At 45.7% G+C, this 21,309-nt stretch overlaps 2 protein-coding genes across 7 annotated transcripts; both read right to left on the bottom strand.

Moving 5' to 3' along the window:
• Positions 1-1,853: 1,853 nt before the first annotated feature.
• LOC117645105 (probable G-protein coupled receptor Mth-like 3) lies at positions 1,854-8,133 on the bottom strand. Its single transcript, XM_034385023.1, is given in 9 exon segments — positions 1,854-2,891; positions 3,241-3,333; positions 4,169-4,346; positions 4,548-4,723; positions 5,044-5,128; positions 5,363-5,548; positions 6,176-6,411; positions 6,810-7,203; positions 7,206-8,133. Coding segments are annotated over 9 exon segments (2,472 nt in total). The 5' UTR covers positions 7,933-8,133; the 3' UTR covers positions 1,854-2,494.
• A 265-nt stretch (positions 8,134-8,398) lies between these two features.
• Positions 8,399-21,302, bottom strand: LOC117644818 (GATOR complex protein Iml1). Of its 6 annotated transcripts, none has more exons than XM_034384451.1 (30): positions 21,142-21,302; positions 20,723-20,860; positions 20,479-20,648; positions 20,274-20,399; positions 20,057-20,197; positions 19,827-19,969; positions 19,557-19,744; positions 19,272-19,468; positions 19,110-19,177; positions 18,778-19,029; positions 18,531-18,696; positions 18,177-18,432; positions 17,873-18,100; positions 17,570-17,800; positions 17,341-17,481; positions 17,056-17,073; positions 15,730-15,947; positions 15,439-15,653; positions 15,180-15,354; positions 14,889-15,092; positions 14,164-14,283; positions 13,311-13,387; positions 11,271-11,372; positions 10,994-11,195; positions 10,750-10,858; positions 10,439-10,657; positions 10,186-10,346; positions 9,920-10,091; positions 9,439-9,827; positions 8,399-9,341 (listed from the first exon to the last, which is right to left on the bottom strand). In XM_034384451.1, the coding sequence occupies exons 1-30, from the start codon at positions 21,188-21,190 to the stop codon at positions 9,021-9,023; spliced, it is 5,196 nt and encodes a 1,731-aa protein (XP_034240342.1). In that variant the 5' UTR covers positions 21,191-21,302; the 3' UTR covers positions 8,399-9,020. The 6 variants fall into 6 exon arrangements, with proteins under 6 accessions (XP_034240342.1, XP_034240344.1, XP_034240345.1 ...); XM_034384453.1 differs by lacking the exon at positions 13,311-13,387 and adding an exon at positions 11,929-11,975; XM_034384454.1 differs by lacking the exon at positions 14,164-14,283.
• Between the last annotated feature and the right edge of the window lie 7 nt (positions 21,303-21,309).

The raw sequence follows: 21,309 nt of genomic DNA, 5'->3' as shown, positions 1-21,309 counted from the left end.
GCCTGGCCTGGCGTGGCCTGGCCTGGCGTGGCCTGGCGTGGCGTGGCCTGGCGTGGCGTGGCCTGGCGTGGCGTGGCGTGGCCTGGCGTGGCGTGGCCTGGCGTGGCGTGGCCTGGCGTGGCGTGGCCTGGCGTGGCGTGGCTGCTGGCTGGCGTGGCTGCCTGGCGTGGCCTGGCCTGGCCGGCGTGGCCTGGCGTGGCGTGGCCTGGCGTGGCGTGGCCTGGCGTGGCGTAGCGTGGCCTGGCCTGGCGTGGCCTGGCCTGGCGTGGCCTGGCGTGGCCTGGCCTGGCGTGGCGTAGCGTGGCGTGGCCTGGCCTGGCGTGGCGTGGCGCAGCGTGGCCTGGCGAGGCGTGCGCTCCACCGGAGCTGCAGGACGAGGACCCGCCACTCTCGCTTTTGTTAATATACAGCAGCCAGGCGGCATGCTAATTCGGGCGTGTGTTTGTGAATGCACATTTTTAGCAGGTGATGTATGAGATTGTCGAGAGAAGTATCTGCGTAAGTGGATCAGCTTTCAGGTGTGGTTGCAGTAGTAAGGAGACGTGACCAGCAACCACCGCCGTGAGACCGCCACATGATGCCAGGGCCTCAAGCCGAGGTTCAAGTACAGTGGTTTGGAGGGTGAAGAGTTTTCGTTGACCGGTGTTCAACTCTTAACGACAATTGTCCTCTAAAATTGTTCTTGTTTATCTGTTGTTGTTGTTGTCGTCGTCGTTGTTGTTGTCATTCTTGTTTATCGGTTGTTATTATTCTTGTTTATCTGTTGTTATTATTCTTGTTTATCTGTTGTTGTTCTTGTTTATCTGTGGTTGTTATTCTTGTTTTGTTTTTGTTTTTCAGCAGGTGTAACAAACCCTGGCCGTTCTTTCCGCACCTTCTTGAAGCCCTTTACTATTCTACTTTTTGAACGAACGAAGTAAGAAGAGTGGCGGGCGGTGCTGCAAAGCTCGTGCTGAGTGCGGAAGGCGTGGAAGGCACGGAAGGCGCGCTCTCCCCCAAGATGCCCGTGACCCTCGCCAACGACGCCCTCGACCCAGGCGGAGCCAGGCGGCCCGCTAGCGGCCAGGAGGCCAGGCGGCGTCACGGCCCGGCGAGGCTGCGGGGCTGGCCATTAGTGTAGTGGACCGCCTTCCTGCTGTCTCTCTCGCACCTCTTCGGGGCGCCTGGGGGCGCGAGAGAGTCGGCCCGACGAGAGCACTTTTGTTCGGCCGCGCCCGCCACCATGCCGCCACCACCGCACGGCGCCGCACTCAGCCAGTGTACTGTACTACAGCCCCTTGCAACAACAGACCCAGTATATTAAAAAAATGTTTTTAAAAAAATTTAAAAAAGTTAGTATGGGTTTACATCATGCAATTTTATCTACTTTTTTCGTATGTGTGTTTTTTTTTTATTCTGATGTGCTACAGCTGCTAAAATTCTCACGGCGCTCGCACAACATTCGTTGTATGGAGAAGCGGGACCGGAAGTGGAGTCAGTTGTCTGAACTGCGCGCTATGCGCGCCAACAAGTACACCAAGTACCCCTCCCCTTCGAGTCCAGCACGCAACACGTGGAAGTGAAGTGGCGCGGGGCGGGGCGGGGTGGAGGGACTTGGGGGTGTCCGTCCACCACGGCTGCATCGACGCGCGGCCTCCTGCCGTGCCCACAGCAACCGTGCCAAAAGCCTTGAAATTTTAAAAAAATGGAGGGAAACGTTTGGTAGGGTCATTGATCAGTGAGGTCAGAGGCCGGCTGCAATGATTTTTGTCAAAATGCTTGTTTCGGTCCACCAAGGTTAGGTTAGGTTAGGTTAGGTAGTCAAGTAGTATATATGGCGCGGGGAGGGGGGAGTGAATTTTTATAAGAAGCAATCTGACTTCTAAAATTATTTATTTGAGTGTCACTAGTTGACTGAGGTACATACTATTAATTATGAATAACTTAAAAGATACTTTACAAACGACTGGACGTCACACGCACAAGCACACGCACAAGCACAAACTCACACACATTTGTCAAAATAAATAAAATAGAGAGAATGACTTTTTTTAACGATAAACATAACACCACGAGAAATACAGTGCACATGAAAATCTTCACGATGAGTGAGAACGCACTGTGGAAATACTGAGAAAGTTGTCCGTTCAATGAAAACGTCATCTCCAAACGATCAAACCCCTGGTTTCGCTAGGAAAGGATCTTGATCCCGGAAGTATAACCAACTGCCAAGTCCCACCAAACTGTAGAACTCTTCTTAACGTTGCTTCTAGTCTCTGTGTCACAGCGGGTTGGCTCCACACTGTAAATGTCTCACGGTGAAAGGCTGCACCAACAATATTATGGTGGAGATTTTCTCCATAATATACCAACGAAATTAGTCAAAATATTTATAAGATACAGTGAATTCTCAATGGTATGTTGTGAAGTCAGCTACACCACCATAATATGGAACATTTTCACCATAATATGGAGAATCTTCACTGTACAACATTTAGAGTGCAGTCCTGGCGCCTCAGAGCGCGTAGCCCGCCGAGTCGTACTCCGAGGAGGTCGCCGTCGAGGCCGTCGTCGCGGTGCCCGGTGCGGGCGGCGGCGGCGCGGGCCGCAGCGGCTGCACCTCGGGATCCTGGAGCTCCTGGAGGTCCTGGAGGTCGTGGAGGTCCTTGCCGTTGATGCCGCGAATCTCCTGCTGCCAGTGCGGGCTGATGTTGGTCAAGAGGCGGCTCTGGCGCTGCACCACTGTCGTGAAGTCGTCGATCTGGGGCTCCTCCCGGATGCGGTGCTCCACGGCGTCGCCGCGCCGCGACAGCCGCATCTGCGCGCGGATCTCCTGGCGCGCGGGCTTGTTGAGCACGAAGATGAGGAAGGTCCACACGCCCTGCAGGCAGTTGAGCGTGTCCGTCACGTACCTGGAAGGCACCATGACGTCAATGAGCATGCTGCCACGAAGTAGGTTTATATCAACACACTGCGACGATGACGTCATTGCAAAAGATGCTCCCAAGAAAGTAGGTTTAGATCAACACACCGCGTTGATGACGTCATTACAAAAGATGCTTCCACAAAGTAGAAAATTCAAGTCATTATAGTTGTTTCTACGTTCTTTCAACGTTATTTCTCGCTATTGCAACCAAATTTCACGTCATTTCAACCTTATTTCACGTAATTTCGACGTTGGTTTAACGTTATCTCTCGATATTTCAAGGGAAACTGGTGGGAACATTGCAAAATGTTTGACTGGTTGGCATCTCTGCTTACCAAATGTAGGACGGGCCGCCCACGTAGAACGACACCACCTCCATCACCCAGTTGAGGCCCATCGCGAAGAACAGGCAAATGCAGCTCCGGAACCTGGAAACAGTGCCACAGCCACACACGGCGAAAAACAAATCAGTACTCAGTGCAATAGGTATCCGTGGAAAAGAAATGATCCCGACGCATAGTGGGCCAGAAGACCGGTGGAGGCGGCCAAAATTCTAGACGCGTTTTGAGCTCCAGAGTCGCTAAATGGGACTCGAACCGAACGTGGGACCCCACCAAAGAATTGCTCCCCGAACGAGGAATCAATTGGTGGGGGTCACACGATCGGTTTGAATCCTGTTAAGCTACTCTGGAGCTCAAAACGCGCTCGGAGTTTTGGCCGCCTCCACCGGTCCTCTGGCCCACTGTGCGACGCTACTCCGCGTGAGAGTAACGCCGGTAGGGGAAGCGACCCCGGCGCTACACCGCGAGCGAAAGACTCTCGATGCCGGCCGAGGGGACCAGGGTCGCTTCATGCACCACAGGTGTGGTCCGTAAAAAGAACAAGCATCGATAGTACAATCTTCACGCGTAAACACGACGCTGGCAGTACCCCACGAGCCTAGATAATCCGTGTCGGGTCTCTCGCGCGCGGAGTAGCCACGCAGGTCAAACACGAAACAACTTTGTTCCTTTTTGCAGCAGCATGCTTCGCGTTCGCGCGCATTACCAAACCACCAGGTGCAGCGGCGGCAAACGAGAGCGGCGCAGTGGGTAATGGCGCCACTCGTAATCCGCTCACACAGCCTCTCTCTCTCTCTCTCTCTCTCTCTCTCTCTCTCTCTCTCTCTCTCTCTCTCTCTCTCTCTCTCTCTCTCTCTCACACACACTCACTCACTCACTCACACAGGTACACTCGCAAACACGCTCTCACACACACACTCACGCCGTGTTGGAGTGGCGCTGGAAGCAGGTGTCACCGGTGAGCGGCGTGGCGCTGGCGTTGAGGGCCCTCTTGCGGCGCTGGTGGTGCACGGTGACCGCCGTCATCACGAACAGCACCGCGTTCATCACCACCAGGAACGTGACGGGCGCGTAGAAGTACGGCAGCGCGGCGCGGTCCGCTGCGCGCAGAGGCGAAAGTCAAGGTCGTCCGAGGGAAATGTCACAGACTGGTCACACCCCAAAAACACGAAACACTCACCGTGACGTCAATGTGACCGTCAAAATGATGTTGTTTTGGTCGAAATTTTGACTCAAAGCAGTCATATTGACAACAAATGACGTCACGGTGAGCGTTTCGTGTTCTGGGGGTGCGTACTCACTCTGGAACCAGCAGAAGTCGACGCCGAAGCGCGGCTTGACGTAGGACGGCGGGATGGTGGGTGTCAGGTCCATGACCAGGGTGACGCCCAGCAGCAGGCAGGGCAGCGACCACGCGTACATCGAGTACAGCACGAAGCGGCGCCGCTCGGTGCGCCGGCACCACTTGGCGGCGGGCCTGCCGCCGAATCGGACAGAGAGTCAGTGGTCGGCGGTGTCGAACACTGGCGACGCCGCACAGTGGGCCAGAAGACCGGTGGAGGCGGCCAAAACTCTAGACGCGTTTTGAGCTCCAGAGTCGCTGAATGGGACTCGAACCCAACGTGTGACCCCACCAATGGATTGCTCTTCGAACGAGGAATCTATTGGTGGGGTCACACGTTAGGTTTGAGTCCTGTTAAGCTACTCTGGAGCTCAAAACGCGTCTAGAATTTTGGCCGCCTCCACCGGTCTTCCGGCCCACTGTGCGGCGGTGTTCGGCTTTTCAAGTCAACTCACCTCCAGGCCATGTTGTACCACGTGTTGATGCACATGACGTTGAGCCACAGGAAGCAGGCCACGAAGGAAAACTGCACGACGCAAGCTGGAGACATGACAATCGTCCACCAATCAAATCTCACGTTATGTTTGCGTCTTTTTAGGAAACACCACACGGGTAAAACTAAGGCGTAACATGGCGCCTTTCATGAAGCGTACAGTCCATAAACTCTTCTCTTGAAGCGTACAAGAGCTCCTTTCCTCCTATCAACGCAACTACACTTCAGTTTTACCAGTGCATGTTTCAAAACATGAATGGCGTCATGCAAGCCAAACGCACCGATGGCGAAGCAGAAGTTGCGGTTGAGGTAGGCGCCCCACAGCTGCACCGAGGCCAGGGTGAGGTCGGCCACGGTGAGGCACACCACCTGGCACATGAGCGCCTTGCCGTGGACGTCGCGGAGGGCCGGCGTCATGGCGTACAGTACGAACGTGGTGACCAGGAAGGGCACGGACAGCAGCAGGCCTGGACAAACCACAAACCAAAGCTCAGAGGGGGAAGTCCGGAACGGGTATTACTATGACGCAACCGCGACAATTTGAATTGGAATGTCACGCCGCCGCAAAGACACAGACACACCCCTGAGGCCCTGAGGCCCTGAGGGCGAGTTCGTTATCCCGGCGGTTATCCTCCTTAAGAGTCATCCTCGTCACTGGCAGGCTGTACTACGAACGACGCCACTGCATTCTTGCATTCTTGCAGGCACTCGTGACGTAACGTCGTTGCTTATCGCGCGGACGGAAATACCCCGATAACCTGTTGTACCCTGGCCTCTCAGTGTTCCTCTGGTTCCTCTCCGCTGTGTGGGCCGGCTGGAATTCGGCCACGTGCGAGCGCACGCGAATGGAGCTGTCCGTCTCTCTCGCACTCATGGCGCGTCCCGTGCGCAGTGGGCCGCACAGGCAAACTCTAGACGCGTTTTTGAGCTCCAGAGTCGCTCGTCCTCGTTCGGAGAGCAATCCATTGGTGGGGTCGCACGTTCGGTTCGAGTCCCATTTAGCGACTCTGGAGCTCAAAATGCGTCCGGGAGTTTGACCGCCTCCACCGGTCCTTCTGGCCCACTGTGCCGTGGCTGTGCGAGAGGAGGCTTACCGATCGGGTAGATGACGAACTGCAGGCCGGTGCGCTTGGGGCCCTCGGGCGGCGGGAAGCAGACGAGCGGCAGCACCACCACGTCGCCGTTGTCCGTGTCCGGGAACACGTCCATGCAGAACTCCTCCGTGGCCAGGGCGCGGTCGAACAGGAAGGGCGCCACGAGGGAGCCGTTGGCCAGCAGGTAGAACTCGTCCCTGCTGTCCACCTGCGGCTCCAGCCGGAAGCGCCCGTACCTGGGGGCACACCGTGCACACACCGCGGGTTAAACACCACCAGGGTTCAGGGACCACCAGGGTTCAGGCACCACCAGGGTTCAGGCACCACCAGAGTTCAAGGACCACCAGGGTTCAAGGACCACTAGGGTGACGTCACATTCGTTAGAATGTGAATTTTGTCACTTCGTTTGAATATGATGTCACATCCGTTCGAATGTTGATCCGCGTTTAAACGAATGAGGCTCCCGCATCAGATGGCCGTGTCACGTTCAAACGAATGTGACATCGTACTGAAACGAACGTCGTGCCAAAATTCACAGCCCTAATCTCATGGCATAACAGCGCTGTTAGGATTGGAACGACAAAAACAAGCCCGTCGGGCGCCTCGGGGAACTGCGAGGGGAACTCCGCCTCACCTGCAGGGGTTGCCGACGATCATGTCGTAGCCCTCGGCCTCCGTGACGATGGTCTCCTCCGGGTACTCGTCCGGGGAGTCCTCGTCCATGTACTGCAGCGAACCGTCGATGGTGGCCTCGGACAGCTCCTCCTCGTACTCGACAAAGGGCGGGATGAACTCGAGGGGGCTCTCCACGCACTTCTTCTTCTCGCTGAGGACGCGCTGGCCCGGCGGGCAGCACTTGGGCACGATGGGCCGGAAGGGCGGGTCGGTGCTGTTCGTGGGCGGCGGCTCCGTCGTGGTCGTCCTGGTCGTCGTTGTTGTAGGCGCTGGGGTAGTCGTGGTGGTGGTGGTAGTCGTTGGTCTAGCGGTGGTGGTCGTGGTGGTGGTGGTGGTGGTGGTGGTGGTGGTGTCGTCGTCGTCGTCGTCGTGGTGGTTGCAGCGGTGGACGAGGCCGTCGACGGCAGCGTGTAGTTGAATACCTCCGCGTCCTCGTCCACCGCGAACGTGGTGGCGGTCTTGGTCTTCGGCACCACCACCCACTCCACGTCCAGCTTGGGCGACCGGGTGATCACCTCCGCCTCTTCCAGAGGCTCTGCCTCCTCGTCGGCGGCGGCCTCGGCCTCGGCGGTCTTGGACTTGCCATTGCCGGTCTTGATGCGTCTCTCCGCGACTGTCGGGCGTCTCTCTTTCTCGCCGGCGTCCTTCGGAGACTCGGCCGTCCCGGTGTCCTTGTCGCCGGCGACCTTGCCCTGCGGTGGCTGCGGCGGCGCCGGCGGCCCTTTGACGGGTGTGGAGGCGGTCACGTTGGCTGCCGCTGGTGGTGGCTGTGCCGGTGGCGGCTGGGCCGGAGGTAGCTGCCCTGGGGGCGGCTGGGCCGGAGGTAGCTGCCCTGGGGGCGGCTGGGCCGGAGGTAGCTGCCCTGGGGGCGGCTGCGCCGGCGGCGGCACCACGCTGCCTTGCTGCGGTGGCGGCGGCCGTGCGCGGTCCACCTTGTCACTGAGGGGTGGCGGCTGCGGCAGCCCGGCTGCAGCCTCCGGGGTCTTCCCCGGCGGACTCTCCACCGTCGAGGTGCCCGCCACCAGCACGGCTAGCAGCACCACCGCCACCAGGCGCGCGCGATCGCCTGCACCTTGAGCCATGACCGAGCTCGTCGGCGACCCACTCGGCAGTCCTCGGCCTCGGCCCCGGGGGATGCCGCACTGCCCCGCACTGCCGCTGTCGCGATGTGACGACACTTGCACCTACAGTGAGCCGCGACGCGTACAATCCAGGCCCTGCGTGCGTGCCGTGCCCCGCCGAACGTGTCACTAGGGCGTGCAATCCTGGCCCGGCGTCGCCCTGCGCGGTGCAGAGCCTTGCAGAGCCTTGCCCATCCCGGGCCTGCGCAGTCAGTCGCAGTCTCAGCCGCGGCCCCAGGCAGATAAGGGTCATGATAACGAGCCGGTGTTCGTGCCTCGCGCCTCGCTGCGTGTCGCGGGCACTCCCTGGCGCCTCGCTGCGCCTCGCCTGGTCATCGGTACGCGGAACGGCCGAATGGCCGGCAAGCGGCGCATCCTGTCTCGGAAGAAAGGACGGAAGGGCGGAAGCAAGGACACACTGTACACATCCGTCAAAAATTGCATTTATTCGAAACTTCATGCAACAAAAGTCAGTTCAGAGATAACAATACATCGCCGATAGGTCACCTTAATTCAACGACGAGTGCACTAACAACTAGGTATCTTGACAAGAAGTATAAATGCATAACGTAGAAAAAAACAATCATTGTTCTCTCTTCTTGCTATAAAAACCATCACATGAATTAGCATTACGGAAAGGACATTCGTCTGAACTGATTAGCATCCTCACCATTGTTTTGAACTAATAACAAAACGATTGACTAGGTAAAATCAAAACCTAGATACAGTATAAAATTTATTGAAATAATAATTAACAAACAGTTACCATACCAGCTGGTCTCATAAAACTATGCCTGTATTATCACATTTAATTAACATAGTACTTAATCACAGAAGCAATATCCAGTACACACAGAATACCTGCAGTCCAGTTACATAAAACTATTTAGTAACAATCAGATCAAAGGGTGGTACTTCAATCCTAATTACAAACAACATGACACACGCTAGTAGAAAATTGGCATAGTGGGTCAAAGAATCCAGCAGTCTTATAAAAAAAGAGTTTTAGCAGAAAAAAACTGGTAAAAAGAAACATTTACACAACAGAATCAGTTTTTCTCAGGTACCTCCTCTAAAGTTGAAGAAACTGAAAACCCACTAGAACTCAAAAAATTCCCGTTGGGGGCTCCATCACAGGAAGTGGGTAGATCCAGTTGCTGTGTGGCTGAACCGTTTGTTTGCTGCTGTTCATGTTGATCTCGAATTATCCAGCATTGGTCCCAGAAGTTCAGCAGCCTGTTGTTCTGGTTGCTACAGAATTCTCGGAAATCTTTGAGCATTTTGTTTTGAAACTGTTCATCTCCTGTGGCACTGTTTGGCCCTTTCCATCGGCGTGTAAGCATGTGATTCCAAGACCAAAGGAATCCAATCTGAAAAAGGATAAAAAGTAGTTAATATTTCTACAGCACTACATCTGTTTTGAGCAAATGAATAGCAGGAAAAATAAGAAATTCATCATGTCCTGACCTTGCGATCTGGTCCATATTCATCTTGGCTGTTGTTTCCACAGACATGCCTAGTTATGTATTCTTCATGGGGACTGGACACCATATCATGATGAGTTGGATATTCCACAGTCGGCTGACGCCCCATGGTCCGCCTCGACTTGCCATGTGAATTCATATCTTGAGCATGAGTGCGATGACATGGGGGTGAAGGTATTAGTAGGAACATATTACCAGTAATGTGAACATACTGGTGATGATGCCTCGTCTGTTCTTTATCAGCACGATTCATTCTGTTTGCCTGAGGGCTTGTTCCACGATTTTCCATTGCACATGCAATAAAGCCAAACCTCAATGCAATAGTCTCCTGGAAGAGTAAGAGACGCTGAGCCCAGGAGTCTTCCGGAAATTCTAGAAGTGGATAATAAAGCAACATAGATTAGAAAACAGTGTGTAAAATTAGGCCTCAGAAACAAAACATGAAAGATTAGAATTTTGCATACCTTGAAACAGGTAACTTTTGCTTCCCATCAAACACTCAGTGTCCAAGGGTACAAATACAGGGCCTCGCAAAGGATCTGATTTATGAGTGAATGGTAGGGCCAAGGGATCTGCAGGAATAGGTACCATCTGTAGGCTACAACTAATTGCCTTTCTGGCCCAACCTGCAATTATCTATTCCAAAAAATGATCAGTTAAACAATATTTGTTGGAAAAAAAATAAACATCACTGACTGGAAAAGATGAATAAATAACATGTGGTAATTACCAATTCAGCCACAATGGGCCCAGAGGCTGCTACCCATTGAACAACCAACTCATACGCCCTGTCTGGACGGAAAAGTGACTGATAGCGACAGTGACCCCATTCCACACGGTCACTTTTAGCATTAACATCAATCTCCAAATGAATATTTTTATACTGAGCAACTGCAAAGAAAGAAAAAGCAAAAGAAAAAACCATGTCGTACTAAAAGAGAAAAGTATTACTGCAGACAAGAATGAAAATTTATGTCACTAACCTCCATCTCCTTGGCACATTTCTTCCATTGTGTCATGTAAAAATTTCGGGAGTGGGGATAGTGGTGGGTATGTTGGTGGCAAAGTTGGAGAATTAGGTACATTGTCAATTGATCCTGTTGCGGACTGCACCCAGTTAGTTGGGTGTCTGACTTCCACTTCCAGCCACTCATTCTCAAAGCTCTGAATATCTCCTAATGGTGCAGAGCCAAAGTCACCATCTAGGAGAAATAATGAATGAGACAGACTATTATTATTATTTCCTAACCTAATGTTTTAAATTGAAATTTTACTTCATTATCAAGTGACAGACCTTTCTGTTGATCATAGTCAGGCACAATGTGGTATAGATAGAATCCAATCCTTAATGGGTGGCTAAAATCTCCTGACGCATGACAAATAAGTTTGTCAGTCAGCATTTTCTGAAACAGAATAAATATGAAACACATTCTTGACAAGTGTTCACAAAATAAAAAGCCATAGAGATCACATCACAAAGCTCTACTTCCTACATAACTAAGAAATGAGCAGTTCACATCATTTTTTTTTAAAAATACCTGAAGTACGTGTTCTGCTGCCTGCTGGTTCACAACCCCTTCAACATGTTTTATAAGCCACTGAACAGCGTCAGCACTCACAAAAGTCATGGCTGAAGTGTGGTGTTGAAGGAAGCCGACGCCTGTGTTTGGATTACGCATAGCATCTACAATATCACTGGTTGAAGCATTGCGACCAAGACGAGGTTCGGTTTGGGCAAGGCTGCGCAGAAAATACATTGTCAAATGCATGATTTTAAAAATTTTGTCCCCACAAAAATGATTTATGTTATCTCACCCATCTTCCAGCCAATCTTGGTGCTCATTGTTTCCAGTGAGATCAATAGAACCTTCTCCAGCAGGTGAAGCACGTCCTCGTTCCAGCACCTTTGATCCAGATCTTCAGAACAAAACAAAAAAAGAATAAGTTTTCTTACTCAGCATAACATACTTATATACCAGCTTTTATTGTACCCATACCTAAGAAATGACCTATCATAAAAAGAGAGAAGGTAAAGAAAGATTACCCATACCTTTATATTTTGTTACAAAGATCATGTTTCTATTTAACATAAAAACAGAGGTCATACTAGTATATCTGATTTTCTATTTCTTATTTTGCATGAAAATAATTCTAAAATATAACATCAAAAAAGGGCACAAAATATTAAACCATCTACAGTACGGAACTAGGTCTTTAAAAGCTAGACATTAAATCTTGTAAACGACTTGTAAATGAACAAGCTGCACTTGTGCTACAGTAATCAATAAATGAAAGAAAAAATGGACCTAGATTGAATTGGTTGGCGACAACCAACCAGCGATCCGCAAGCAAGTAAAAACATTGAAAAAATGGGAATAGTTTAAGAATTTTGTGAATGACTCAGAAGCACTCAAAGACAAAAAGCCAATATGCCTTAAGTCACAGTATAAGTCAGCTTTGCAGCCACACTGACCTTGGGTATAACCTTTCCACCAAACGTCCGGATGGGAGATGTTTGTCCTACGAAAAGTGAGCAGCAAGATGAAGAAACAAGCAAAGCAGGAAGTGATATCAGGAAAACACTATCAGTAACCAAATCACCATTATAAGTGCAAAGAGCTGTGCAGAAAAAAAAATAGAACCTTAAAAAAAACCATGCTGAACAATACACAAAGAAGAATGGGTGATAAGGTAATAGTCAAGAATGCAAATTGTTAAGAATTACTGTTGGTTTAATAGAATATAACGTCTAGCTTCTAAACTGAAGATACCAAGACTAATCAAAGGATAATTTAAGCAAGATGTTTTTTCCAGTGCTACAAATGGAACATAGGTAAAGCAAACACAGTAGATATTGGGAAAAAAACCATTAACAATTTGCAACCTTTTCCCTAACATTTTCTGCAGTTTCAACACACAGTTAGATAACAGAATTAAAGCATGTAAGTTGGTAAACCTTTTAGCATTAAAAACACAGCTCAAGATAAAGATGAGCATGCTGACTCTAAAAGAAAAAAATTATATGTACACACAACGGTATGTATAACTGGTAAAGTATATCCATGTTTTTGAAAATGTCCAATCATTAAACATTATTAATAGCAGGGTATCTAGTGAAAACAAAATTTGTGTTTGCAATCAGTGAACCATTGCACCCACAAGCAAAAAATACACCACCAAAAGAAAAATTTAGACACTGGAACAGGATGACTGCATGACATTTATTGATGAACCCCTTGGCCAAAGCTTTATGAAAGAAGACAAAAATAAAAATGGTATTTGAAGAGATTTTGTATTTTAAGGAAGAGATGATATTTTGAATGCCAAATCACATAAATGTTAGATGTGTATTGACAATGTTAGTGACAGGTAGAACAAATAATTTTGTTAGTGGTTTAAAGAGAAGAAACCACACAGGCTTCACATCTTAACCACAGAGAAATTTTAGCTTCTATGAATTTGGGTATAAGTTCTAACCCAATACTGGTTTGGACTTGGCAGAGCAAAAAAAAAAGAAACTAACAACTACGTAATTGCAAAGAAAATCGCACAGAACAGGCGACTAAATGACAGATAAGAAAAAGTGCTATTCCATGCAATCATGTTTGACAATGCACCCCTCATAATAACCGTAATACCAGTGGCTTTTACAAACAAAAGGCAATGAACGAAATTCCTTTCTCTGTTAAGAAAAAACAGAGTACACTTCACTGAGGACAATGAGTTATTCTGAGGGGTACAAACAGAAAAAAAGGAAGCCATTCTCGGGCAGCGTCAGTACAGCTAAATGTAATGCTTGAACACAAATGCACACACAACGCCACCGCAGAGGAACCAAAATTGGCAGCAACAAACCTCGGTCTGGGCTTGTCTGGTAGACGATTGCTACCAAGACGTTCTCGGAATGGAGAATTACCAACAATACTTGAGTGCTAAAATCATAAAACACCAAAAACTGTTAGGCACAAGTGGTTCTGGTGGAATGATTCCCTCGCTTGATCCTATTGGTATGAAATAAAGAACATAAATAGTATTTACAATTAATTCAGATAGCTATAAAGGTCACATACAAGATTACCTGACAAAATAACTAGTATAAAAGTAAAATGGTCATCATCAAATAAAAATACAACTACAAATTATTTGACACATCCATGCAATTAATACATGCAAACTTGAATAAAATTGACATATGTGCTACATAATACAGTCAACCCAACAAGAGACAAGTGTACCTTAAGACTGAAGATACTGACCAACAAATTGCTTGCAAAGGGCTGAGAAGACAAGAACAACATTTTTTCACAACAGAAGTAGGTACACACAAAATCGAGCAGGCTACTAAGAAAACAGAGTGAAGTTTGTCTCATACGACAAAGGAACTGTTCAATTTCAAGCTTCCAAGCAAAAAGCTTTGTGACAAAAGTGAAAAGAAAACATTGCCTGAAAAGCTAGTTTTAGAATATTTATCTGCATCATAATCTGACTTTTCAAAAAATATTTATATTTATAATTATCTAAACTTACCTTAACAGTAAAAACAGGTTCTTAATTTTAATTAAAAAAATCTAAAATATTCCATTTTTCTGGAAATCCCCATTATTCCTATGTAAAATAAGGTAACTAAGACTCTTCTCATGGGATTACCATAACTTATTAAATATAACAGTATGGTACAGCAATAACTGCCCATAGACAAGTGTTATACCTGAGACATGTTAGTTGCATGGTTAGCTGAACTACTATTGTGCGAAAGGAAAGTCAGGCTGGTGCTATGTCTGCGCCGAGTCAGGTGGCTCAACTGCAAGGGCAGCAGGGATACTTGGTCCTGTAACATGTATTTGGTTCAAAGATGTGTACAAGCAGAGAGAGCATGCAGTACAAAAAGTCATGCAGTTGAAATTGGAAATAAACATCACAGGCAAACAGAAAGCACAACTTGTATAAACAGTCAATGCCAGAGACATAAGTACTCTTTCATTGGAATGTTGGAACTCACTAGAAATAGCTTAGAACAGTTATATTGTGAGGTCAGTAGGAACATGTTCTTTTTTACAATTAAGTTACTAGAAATGAAAATATCACCTGCAGTATTACATTTGAATGTTTCAAACCAACGTGACCCACTTAGTGAGAATTTACACAGAACACTTACATGCTTGACAAAATGCATTACACTAGAAAAAAGTTACAAATTAAAATAATATAACAAAAGTTCAATACTGATGCAGCATGCAAAAACAAAACTACATAAAACAACCGTTTTAAAGGAAATCTACATCATGCTGATACTGTTTAGGAATGAATGCAAGTTTTTCTTTGAAAATGACTTTGCAACACTGATGTTCCACTCCAAGGCATGTTACTCTACTGAAAAATAAATCAAAATTCATTTTAAATTAGAATTCCAACCTTAACCAAATCAATACTTACTCGAGGTTTCTTGTGAGCATTTGGTCTTTTAATTCTATTCACAAATGTTTCAATAAAACGCAGGAAGTTTTTCACCATCTGTGACTGATCCTCAATAGAGGGAGGCACATAGATATCACAGTGCTCTGAGCCCTCTAATATCCGTCTTGTTGCCATTTGATTCACAGGTAACAAATAGACTCGGAAACGCCAATACTTCAATGCCTATGCAAAAGAGGGTAAGTTGACATCATCCAAAGAAGTACTCATCTTAAACACAGAGTGTAAATAAAACCAAAAAATGAACAGTACTTCAGCCAGAGCAAAATCAGTGTCCCCTCGAGTGCAAATGTAATGGTCTACATAGTTCCAATTGTAATTCTCCAACTTCTCTGAAGAGAAAGACACCCATGATACTTCATATGACTCATGGTCAGGGGCTTGGAAACGGTATTGGTACTTGAAGTTAAAAGGAGGATATGGATGCCTTAATAACAAAGATTTTCAGAATTATTTAACATTACAAGTGTATAATGCATAAATGTCATGATATGGAAAACGTTATACTGACCTCGGTCTGTAGCGTGTGACAGTTATACAAGATCCTTTCAAAGAAATTCGATGGAATACGCGGCCAATACTCAATAGGTACTCTTCACTTGGGTCCATATCTGTAGTCCGAGGGCCGACCACCAAGCTTGGGGTGGATGGAGCCTCTACCTTCACACCAGTTCCAACAGCCCCTGATGGAACACCATCTTTATTGGGCACTATAAGTTGAAAACCCTTTCCAAAAAAAGAAAAAGGGGTGTTAGTGCCACAGTCAATTCAATTTCTGGCAGCTATAGAGGTCTGAAGGTACCTGAGCCAAACGTTGAGATACTAGTTCTCTGAATACCTCCGAGGTAGTCAATGGTTTCTTGTAAATTGCTCTGCGTTGAGCAAAATCTGCATTTACATCGTCAGGTAAGAGATAGTAGTCTGAAACTACATAATCATTTTGGAGACTTCTTTTGTCAGGGAAATAATCAGTTGTTATCGGCAGACACGCTGATATGGTCAACGACTTCCAATCCACACCTGTCAAACACACATGGAATCATTCAGACATGCAGTTTTATTTGTGAGCAAAGAGAGGAGAGAGTTCATCAAGCTACAGCTACTACTTTCACAATTTTTTTGAATTTTTAGAGCCATGCAACATTACAAACCAGAACAGGCTCCAAGAAAAAGAAGGTACCCAAATATGTGTACCAGTATTTCATTCAAGAGAGATAATTTAAAAAATAGCAAATTGGCAAGAGAAGAAATTTTTCACTCCAATCTCATGTTAATTTTGTTCTGTCGCTCCTGACCTGGCATGCTTCAATGAAAAAAAAATTATCTAACATCTACCATAAAATTACCACAAAGATCTCCCACTAATCAGAGTACTAAACAAGAAAAACACACAACTGTGCATAAATTAATAGAAAAAAAAGAACTTTCCCAAGTCCCAGGTAAAAGCATATCTTAACTGGATGCAATGTCTGAAGGTGCTGAGGTATTGCTTGAGAGAAAGTTTGTGAAGAAAATCAAGAAAATGGTGCCAAATGCAGTACAATGCTTGAAGACTGATGCGTGTCATTGATCAAAACATCTATTGCACTGGCATGGTATGATTGTGATTCTGTGGTAAGATGAGGATGACGACAACATACCATAACAATCAGAATATAGGCTAAGTTTTGGGGCTAAAAAACAGCTGTAGTCGTACTGCCTACTTTTCAGGGTTATTTGCCTATAAAATTTGAGGGTACTATATTCAGATCATTATGGTAACATGAACACTATTTCAACACAACTACAAGATGACACAAAGGCCAAGCATAAAGGGTGATTTTTTTCTCCTTAAGTAAAAACCGTCCACCACTACTGCAGAAAAACCCTACTCCATTCGTTCTATACTAGAGCAAACTTACAATAAAACAAGCATGGAATGAACATGACCATTGAAGACTATCAATGACCTGGAATTTCCTGGTTAACTTTTATAGAAGCTCAAGTAGCTTTCAGCCTTTTCGATATAATCATGCTCATCCACTCACTTAACCCACCCCTCACACAACAGATGTAAAAAGGAGTACCCAAACATAAGGATGATTCTACACAAATACTAAATACATAACTTAAAAGCAAAGACTCAAACCTATTATTATTTTTCCAACTGATTTGATTCAGTAGACAGGCACACACGTTCCCATAGACATGGAAAGAAAAAATGAAAAAAAAAGAAAGAAACAATTACATCCACATTGTAAAATCTGCTGAACTGCACACCCTGAATGGGAACAATACAGATGGAGATATTAAGGCCAGCTAATTGCCTTAGCAAGTAAGAAAAAAATTAATTAAATTATAAAAAAATTATGTACATGGACAATTGACTTCATTGATTTGAAAATCCCCTGTTTCATAGAACAATAGCTCATACCTGTGGTTAAAGCTGGGGTCCACTCTTGTTCTCCTGTAGCGCCCCACAGTAAAGCCTTATTATTAGACGATGGGGCTATTTGGCATGGTAGCTGACTCCGCTCAGGCATTTGTGGCCTACCCAAATTTCTCCCTCGCACATCTAAATTAATAAATTTCAGAAGAATCAAAACTTTAGGTATACAAATTTAAAAATTTTAAGTCCTTGAAATTTAATGAAATCTACTCACGGTCTTGAAATGCTATTTGAGATGCTGATCTTGTCATACCTCCTCCTCTACTGTTAAATTTTAAACCCAAATCTGTGATTGGGGACGTGCTGCGGACTGATACCACTTCATGTGACTGACCATTCATCCCCTGCGACTGACCACCTAGCTGGACTGAATTTTGCTCTTCATTGGAGGTAAATGTTGGCACAGCTTGGTAGTGGTGTTGCTGTATTAGTACACCTTCTGGTCCTAAATCAAAGAATAAAAACATTAACTTGATTCTCATTACAAGAAGCAAGGGAGGAGAGCATTCGGAAGTACCTTTGGGAAAGATGTGTGTCCATCGTCTCCTATTGGATGTTAACTTAATGGTCACATGAGAGGGATCGAATGGATTTATGAGAGCACGGCCAGGCCTCAGAACAGTGGAGCTCTGAGGTGGAGATGTAGGCGAAATGGGTGATGTGGGAGAACCCATACTGCCAGCAATGACCCTCAAAGGAGGAGATGTCTCTCCTTCCAGCAAATCTTCCAATGCTCGATGCTTTCCTGAATTAAAAAAAGTTACATTAACCATTAAAAGGGGCTATGCATAATTTATTCTTTGTATTTTAGAGCAACCTACCCTTAGCTATATCGACAAACCCTTCACCATCATTTGCATTGACTGACAATGACGGTTGAGGGGAACTGTTGTTCGATCGAATTTGGGGTATACTGATTGCTGCTGACCGTGGAGTCAAAGATGACCCAAGAACAGGAGAAGACCCCAACAATGTTGACAACGGGCTTGCTGGACCCACACTAGGCCCTCCACTGATGAGCTTGGGACTGGTCATCATGTGGCTGTGCCCATTCGTGGGAGACCCAACAAGAATTGCCTGAATAGGAATTGCAAGATAAACAACAGGAATGAATGACAATGTGAAGAACCGTGTATGTTACTCTCAATAGACTATAATGATAATAGTAATAATACATCTCCATTGTTGATGTGATGAATATCTGGGTCAGATATTTTACGGCGAAGAGATTTTGGGTGGTGTTGCATACCGTTTCCTGTTATGCTCACGCTCACTCCACCATCGAGAGTAACACTTCCTTTCTTATGGCGGCTAGAGGCCCTTTGCAGTTGACGAGAAAATCTGCATGAAAATTTAGAGTGTCAATATTGGCAATAGTTTGAAACAAGAAAGGCTATGGAGAAACTAATCCAATGACTGAACCTTGTCGTATGAAGAGCAGGCAACTGAAAAACTTGGCGATCATATGCATCATAATCAAATGGGGACTCAGGAAAGTATTCTTCATCAACAAGCTTAGTTTTTGGAGTAGTAGGTGTAGTAGGGAGAGCAATTCCATCGCCTGGGGCACATTGAGACTGAGATGACTGAGATCGTGTTCTTACACGACGTGGTGGCAATTTTATGCGGGGCACAAAATTTGAATACGCCACCTTTTTGTTGGTTGAGTAGAAACTGGAATAGAAAATGAAAGAATAGGTCAAATGATTCCTGACAAAGATTACCCAGTAAGGGGAATGTAGAGTCCACTGTACCTCAGGTTTATCCAATGGGGCATACTGTAATTATCCACAGCACTGATAGATATATCTTTGTTGTGGAACTGAAATAATTAACAAGTTAACACAGAAAATCGCTATGAGTCTCTGAATGACTAAATATTTTGTCTAATCAATTCAAACTGAACTGCTACAAACCTTCAATAATGGGACAGCATGAAGAGGTTGTTCTCCCACACATACAAGATCACTCCCAACGCCATTATCAATTATACGTTGTTTGGTGATGTTGGTGAGTTGGCGATCTACCTCAAACACACCAACACCAGGAGTGATGACAACAGAAAGCTGCCCAGTGCGTTCGAAGCTACGGTCTAGGTAATGCTTCTCAAAAACTGAATCAAGAAAATTAAAAATAAATGAGCTGATTTTTGCGATGGAAAGATCCAACAGAGTCAAAAACATACAAAAGAGGAACAGTACCATTTAGAGACATGTTCAGAACTTCCAAGAAATTTCCTTGCGCAGCGGTAGAGTTAACTGCCTTGGGTATCTCAATGCCTGGTCTTTTGTGGTATTCTAAGACAAGCCTTTGGTAATCCATAAACAGCCTTCTCAGCTGGACGAGTGTACTACCCCAGTCATCATACCTCTCATTCTGGACAGCAACCCTAAATTGAAAAAAAATCAATTAAAAGGATACTTTTAAAATATAATTGTTGTGCAACTTAAATAATAGGCAGTGAGACATACCGATAAAAATCTTCATAAAATCGGCCTTTGTAGTCCTTCTGCAGGCAATCCCTCATGTGTTTAGGAAATTCATCTAGACTATTTGCTTTATAAAATGTTCTTGAGAAAAGAACAATGGTGACTTCATGATTACTTCCGTGTTTCTACAAAATAAAGACAAATTAGATGCCCCACTAAGCTACTAGACACTGTCTTCTTATAAATAACAATCAATCACAATAATTTACTACCTTCCATTTATGGAACAAGTCAGCAAGGAATCCATTGACTGCTTTCTCGAAGTATAGATCACCATGAATATCAAAATCCCACATCTCAGAGCTCATTTGCAGAAACAAGTAAACCATACTTGTTGAAGACCTGAAGACAATCTAAAAAGACCAGAAGACAGATTGAGATAAATCATAAACTTAAATATGGCTGGGAATGATTTCCAGCTTAACTTACTTTTGTGTTCTCCGTTATGACACCACAAGCAACTCGCACCCCCAAGGACCACATTTCATAAACTTGACAACGAATGTAGCCTCCACAAAATTCAATCTTCTTGTTCAGATAAATACAAGTATTGATCTGAAAAGTTTTATTTAAATTGTCAGATATAGGATAGAAGGAGTGAAGAGTGTATAATTTTGTGCTTCAAATTTCTTACCAGGCTATTTTTCAAGCGCCACATTTCACTTCGGCCCATATACTGGTCTTTAAAAGTAAGTTCAACTGAATCCAAGCCAACAGTTTCTGGCTCAACAATCCGCATACATACATCGACATATTTACGAAGTTGAAATGCTATGGCAATACTTGACTCCACACTGATTGTTTCTGAAACACGACAACAATATAAATAAAATTAAATTTACAATACATGTTACTGTAAAACAGGCACAATTTTTTACCTTTTCCTTGAAGATCTTCCTTGAATGTTGTAACTTGAAGAAGCAATCGACTGAACTCATCTTCAGGGTGATAAATCTCTACAATGTCACCTTTTTTAAATGACGGACAGTCTCTTGGATTTATGATCAAGTCCTCGGCTGTAAAATCAACAAAGATTAGGCGAACCAAATCAAAAACTCAAACGACCCTGTCCTAGCAGAAAAAAATTAAATACAATTAGAAATTTCTTCAGTGGTGAAACTTAAGACATTCATAAAAATCACGAACATTTTCCTATTGCATGAATGGAGATTGAGACCAGCTGATGGAAAGATGTGAGGTGTGAGGTTACCTGAGAATGTCTTTCACCTTCTCTAAGATAAACAAAAGCTATTTTACCTACAAAAATCAGTTTGAAATGATAAAGCAAAGAACTTACGGCTGAAAGACCTCTCGTGCACTATCAATTTGTAGTGTTTCATCGTCATGATTTGAGAATACCATTACAAATCAACACCATAACACCAACAAAGCAGCACGTAGCATAATTTGAGAACCTTCCTCGATTCAGTACGACACGGCCATCCCACCTCACCTCCCCCTTAGA

Source organism: Thrips palmi, unplaced genomic scaffold (assembly GCF_012932325.1).
Source record: "Thrips palmi isolate BJ-2018 unplaced genomic scaffold, TpBJ-2018v1 HiC_scaffold_18, whole genome shotgun sequence".
NCBI classification, from domain to species: domain Eukaryota; kingdom Metazoa; phylum Arthropoda; class Insecta; order Thysanoptera; family Thripidae; genus Thrips; species Thrips palmi.
The sequence above is the reverse complement of the archived record's forward strand: the minus strand, read 5'-3'. Positions and strand labels throughout refer to the sequence as shown.